The sequence below is a fragment of the Oncorhynchus clarkii genome, chromosome 1, assembly GCF_045791955.1.
Source record: "Oncorhynchus clarkii lewisi isolate Uvic-CL-2024 chromosome 1, UVic_Ocla_1.0, whole genome shotgun sequence".
NCBI classification, from domain to species: domain Eukaryota; kingdom Metazoa; phylum Chordata; class Actinopteri; order Salmoniformes; family Salmonidae; genus Oncorhynchus; species Oncorhynchus clarkii.
Window position 1 is genome coordinate 4,372,004 of NC_092147.1, and position 6,000 is coordinate 4,378,003.

Sequence of the window (6,000 nt, forward strand, 5' to 3'; positions counted from 1 at the left end):
TTCTACTCCTGCATTGCTTGCTATTGTGGTGTTTTAGGCCACCCCTCAGAGCCTGGTTCCTCTCTAGGTTTCTTTCTAGGTTCTGGCCTTTCTAGGGAGTTTTTCCTAGCCACCGTGCTTCTACACCTGCATTGCTTGCTGTTTGGGGGTTTTAGGCTGGGTTTCTGTACAGCACTTTGTGATATCAGCTGATGTACGAAGGGCTATTTAAATAACATTTGATTTGATTTGATTGATTGACGTATGAGACATGATGCCATACGTGTCCAGATTTGCAGCGGTCCAGCAGAGTGACTGGTGGACGGCGACTCTTCTGGTCGGATACCACTCTGAGTTAGAACGTCCACCGTGTACATCTGACCAGGGAGCAGAGAGCTGAAAGGGGGGAGAAACACAGACAAATATATCCCAGTCATGTAAAAAGCCCCTTAAAAAAAAAGCTTGTTCTATTCTACTGTGTTCTGTTGGAGGTTAATCAGCGTTGGAACTAGAGATATGGCTGGAGGAAATGACAACAGGTTATACACTGCCACCAAGTGGTCAACATTGGCGTTGCAGTCTGTGACCCTCAGGACACACTGATAGTAATTAAAGTAGAGAAAACTCTCATTGGGATTCCTTTACGTCCAGCTGTTTCTTTCCCCATGAGAGTCCCGGGTTCCATACCTGAATGTGTACTCCGTGGTGCTGGTGTTGACCAGGGCGGTTCCATACCTGAATGTGTACTCCGTGGTGCTGGTGTTGAACAGGGCGGTTCCATACCTGAATGCGTACTCCGTGATGCTGGTGTTGACCAGGGCGGTTCCATACCTGAATGCGTACTCCGTGATGCTGGTGTTGACCAGGGCGGTTCCATACCTGAATGCGTACTCCGTGGTGCTGGTGTTGACCAGGGCGGTTCCTTACCTGAATGTGTACTCCGTGGTACTGGTGTTGACCAGGGCGGTTCCATACCTGAATGTGTACTCCGTGATGCTGGTGTTGACCAGGGCGGTTCCATACCTGAATGTGAACTCCGTGGTGCTGGTGTTGACCAGGGCGGTTCCATACCTGAATGTGTACTCCGTGATGCTGGTGTTGACCAGGGCGGTTCCATACCTGAATGTGAACTCCGTGGTGCTGGTGTTGACCAGGGCGGTTCCTTACCTGAATGTGTACTCCGTGGTACTGGTGTTGACCAGGGCGGTGCGAGATCCACTGCCATCTGAGGGGACCAGGGAGAGGCGCACCTGGCTGACAGCTGCGTGATGAGCAGCCTGCAGCAGCCACCTCAGCCATACCTGGGAGGACGATACGTTGACAACCTGCAGCTGGTCCACCCGCCGCGGCCCTGACACCCAAAGAGAGAGAGAGAGAGAGAGAGAGAGAGAGACACGCACAGGTCAATTAACAAACGCACGCAGTCACACAGAGGCACACACACACACACACACGCACGCACGCACGCACACGCACACACACACACACGCGCGCGCACACACACACACACACACACACGTCAATTGTAACACACACACGTCAATTGTAACACACACACACACACACACACACTTTGCTAAGTCCCACAGATATTAAATAGCACATACAGAGCGTGTTTACACAGGCAGCCCAATTCTGCTCTTATTTCCACAAACTGGTCTTTTGACCAATCAGGTCAAAATAACAAACTAGTGGAAAACGATATCAGAATTGTGAATTGATATCAGAATTGTGCTGCCTGTGTAAACAGCCTTGCTTCTTCGACACACATAACAAACGACGTCATCTGAACCGAGCAGTGTGTCACTCACGGGTGCGTATGAGAGCGATGGCTGGCTGGCTGATGTCGTTGCTGTTGGTGTTTCGTTTCACAGAGAAGGTGGAGATGTTGTATAGCAGGCCGGGCACCAGGCCCTGCAGCTGATAGGTGGACTGCTTCTTATCCAGGAAGTCAGTCTTCCTGGTTCCGCTGCCACGGCCCGGGAGACCCAGAGGGGCGTAGGTCACAGCGAAGCCACTGAACTATAAGTGTTGAAGGTTACAGGCTCCGTCTCAAATGGCACCCTATTAGCCTATATAGTGCACTACTTTAGACCAGAGCCCTATTCCCTATATAGTGCACTACTTTAGACCAGAGCCCTAGGGCACCCTATTCCCTATATAGTGCACTACATTAGACCAGAGGCCTATTCCATATATAGTGCACTACTTTAGACCAGAGCCCTATGGCACCTATTCCCTATATAGTGCACTACTTTAGACTAGAGCCCTATTCCCTATATAGTGCACTACTTTAGACCAGAGCCCTAGGGCACCCTATTCCCTATATAGTACACTATTTTTGACCAGAGTCCCTATCCCCTATATGTATATATATATATACATTTGAGATGTATAGACAGACTTGCTGCAGGAGCGATACATCTGTTTCAGGTCTGGATGAATACATGCTGTTAGTGATATGAATTTGATATGAAAGTGATATAAATGGGATATGAATGTGACATGAATGTGATATGAATGGGATATGAATGTGATATGAAAGTGATATGAATGTGATATGCATGGGATATGAATGGGATATGAATGTGATATGAATGTGACATGAATGTGATATGCATGTGATATGAATGGGATATGAATGTGACATGAATGTGACATGAAAGTGATATGAATGTGATATGCATGTGATATGAATGTGATATGAAAGTGATATGAATGTGATATGCATGGGATATGAATGGGATATGAATGTGATATGAATGTGACATGAATGTGATATGAATGTGATATGAATGGGATATGAATGTGACATGAATGTGACATGAAAGTGATATGAATGTGATATGCATGTGATATGAATGTGATATGAATGTGATATGAATGTGATATGAATGGGATATGAATGTGATATGAATGTGACATGAATGTGATATGCATGGGATATGAATGGGAAATGAATGTAATATGAATGTGATCGCTGTGCTGTGAATGAACTGTACTGTTTGAATCATCTGTGTGTTTAAATGTCAAACTGTCCTTCTTGGTCAGGTACTTTGACCTCAATGGGACTTCCTGGTTAAAGAAAAAGGATAATAGAAATGACATATTGAAATTAGACTGACCAGGCTCTGAGAGGAAGGGGCCGGCAGGTCCCAGTGCAGCTCCACCTCATCCTCCTCCACCCGTGATACATGCAGACCAGAGGGAGGCAACAGGTCTGTGAACAGTGTTTAAGAAGAGCCGGTTATTAACACCACAACTTACTGCATGCAGCTCAGCCAATAAGGTATAAAACATGGTTCTTAGTGGATAAGGAAATTCAATTAGTAATTGATTGATTCATCGATAGATTCATTCGATTCAAAGTTCAATTGATGGGTTCCCTTGAATTATACCACGTAAAGATAGCGAATAGAACCGAATGCGATTCAGACTCACCTCTCTCACAGTCCTTGCCTGTGTGTCCCACTCTGCAAGTACAGCTGTAGTTCCCTCTCCTGTTGCTCTGGCAGAGACCTCTGTTCCCACACGGCTGCAGTACACAGGGATTGTCCACTAGGGGGAGACAGAGACCAGGTATCACCAGGATGTGCTCTGTTCTGTTCATCACAACAGACTGATGAGGCAGTTGTGGCGTCCCAGGGTCATTCCATTCCTTTCTCCGGGAAATGTGCACACTCTGTTCACCCACACCTCGTGCATTTAAAAAGCGCTGGATTGTCTGGCGTGAGTTTCCGTCATACTCCTCACACCAGTCCGTCCGTTCCTTTTAAATCCACGACGTCGACCGAGTGCGGCACACTTCTGGAGGAGGGGAAAAAAAAAGGGGTGTGGAAACAGGATACGGTTGAGTTCTACTCACACGACTGGCAACGATCCCCGAAGAAACCTTCTTTGCAGACACACAGGTGGTTTCGCCTGTAGCCACGACACACGCCGCCGTTCAGACAGGGGCTGGACTCACACCCGTCCTGCTCTGGAGACACAACGTCTCCACACACAGGAGAACCAGTCAGGCGGGGTTACTATGGTTACAGCTCACCTGTACGTAAGGGCCCTCGACGCCATGTCGACGACAACAAAAAAAAAAATTGGGGTTTAACTAAAGGGTTATTATGAATGATGATCCCAGATCAGGCTTTAGATCATAATGGATAGGTCGACATGGACACGGGGGGTGGGGGGAGGGGCACCTGATCCCAGATCAGTTCAGGCTTTAGATCATAATGGATAGGTCGACATGGACATGGGGGGGGGGGGGGGGGCTGATCCCAGATCAGATCAGGCTTTAGATCATAATGGATAGGTCGACATGAGAAAGGGGAGTGAATGTGGCCTGTACCTATTTCACAGTCTCGTCCCATGAAACCCTGCTGGCAGTGACAGTAGTAGGATCCAGGCTGATCCTCACAGGTTCCTCCGTGCTTACAGGGCTCCGACACACACTCATCCACATCTGGTAGGGGCGTTAACACACACACACACACACACACACACACACACACACACACACACACACACACACACACACACACACACACACACACCCCCACAGAAACACACACACACACACACACACACACACACACACACACACACACAGATTACATCATATCAATGGGTTAATGGCTTAGGTCTACAGTAAACACAAAGTGTGAGAGGTGAAGTTCATCTGTAGTAGAGGTGTAGTATAGTTGTAGTATAATTGTAGCATAGTTGTAAAAGAGTTGTAGTATATCTGTAGTTGTGTAGTAGAGGTGTGGCATATCTGTAGTATAGGTGTAGTATATCTGTAGTAGAGGTGTAGTAGAGTTGTAGTATATCTGTAGTAGTGTAGTAGAGGTGTAGTATATCTGTAGTAGAGGTATAGTATATCTGTAGTAGAGGTGTAGTATATCTGTAGTATATCTGTAGTAGAGGTGTAGTATATCTGTAGTATATCTGTAGTAGAGATGTAGTATATCTGTAGTATATCTGTAGTAGAGGTGTAGTATATCTGTAGTATATCTGTAGTAGAGGTGTAGTATATCTGTAGTATATCTGTAGTAGAGGTGTAGTATATCTGTAGTAGAGGTATAGTATATCTGTAGAGGTGTAGTATATCTGTAGTATATCTGTAGTAGAGGTGTAGTATATCTGTAGTATATCTGTAGTAGAGGTGTAGTATATCTGTAGTAGAGGTGTAGTAGAGGTGTAGTATATCTGTAGTAGAGAAGTAGTAGAGGATTAATAGATGTGTAGTAGAGGTGTATATCTGTAGTAGAGGTGTGGTAGAGGTGTGTATCTGTAGTAGAGGTGTAGTAGACTTGTAGTAGAGGTGTAGTAGACGTGTAGTAGACGTGTAGTAGAGGTGTAGTAGACGTGTAGTAGAAGTGTAGTAGAGTTGTAGTAGAGGTGTAGAATAGGTGTAGTAGAGGTGTGGTAGAGGTGTGTTGTGTGTAGTAGATGTGTAGTATATCTGTAGTAGAGGTGTAGTAGAGGTGTAGTAGATGTGTAGTATATGTGTAGTATATCTGTAGTAGAGGTGTAGTATATCTGTAGTAGACGTGTAGTAGAGGTGTAGTAGAGATGTAGTAGAGGTGTTGTCGAGGTGTAGTACAGGTGTAGTAGAGGTGTAGTATATCTGTAGTAGAGGTGTAGTAGAGGTGTAGTAGAGGTGTAGTACAGGTGTAGTAGACATGTAGTAGACGTGTAGTAGGCGTGTAGTAGAGGTGTAGTAGAGTTGTAGTAGAGGTGTAGAATAGGTGTAGTAGAGGTGTGGTAGAGGTGTAGTAGACATGTAGTAGAGGTGTAGTAGAGGTGTAGTATATCTGTAGTAGATGTGTAGTAGAGGTGTAGTAGAGGTGTAGTAGAGATGTAGTACAGGTGTAGTAGAGGTGTAGTACAGGTGTAGTACAAGTGTAGTAGAGGTGTAGTATATCTGTAGTAGAGGTGTAGTACAGGTGTAGTATATCTGTAGTAGAGGTGTAGTACAGGTGTAGGACAGGTGTAGTAGAGGTGTAGTACAGGTGTAGTAGA

At 45.6% G+C, this 6,000-nt stretch overlaps 1 protein-coding gene across 1 annotated transcript in view; it reads right to left on the reverse strand.

The window, feature by feature from the left end:
- The window catches only part of LOC139416268 (sushi, nidogen and EGF-like domain-containing protein 1), a 108,727-nt gene that overhangs the window by 22,029 nt on the left and 80,698 nt on the right, over positions 1–6,000 (reverse strand). Inside the window, exons 17-23 of the mRNA XM_071164769.1 lie at positions 4,325–4,438; positions 3,845–3,958; positions 3,421–3,537; positions 3,105–3,199; positions 1,791–2,001; positions 1,147–1,330; positions 263–375 (exon numbers count right to left, since the gene is read on the reverse strand). Coding sequence (XP_071020870.1) covers positions 263–375; positions 1,147–1,330; positions 1,791–2,001; positions 3,105–3,199; positions 3,421–3,537; positions 3,845–3,958; positions 4,325–4,438 — 948 coding nt within the window. The remainder of the gene's footprint in view (positions 1–262; positions 376–1,146; positions 1,331–1,790; positions 2,002–3,104; positions 3,200–3,420; positions 3,538–3,844; positions 3,959–4,324; positions 4,439–6,000) is intronic.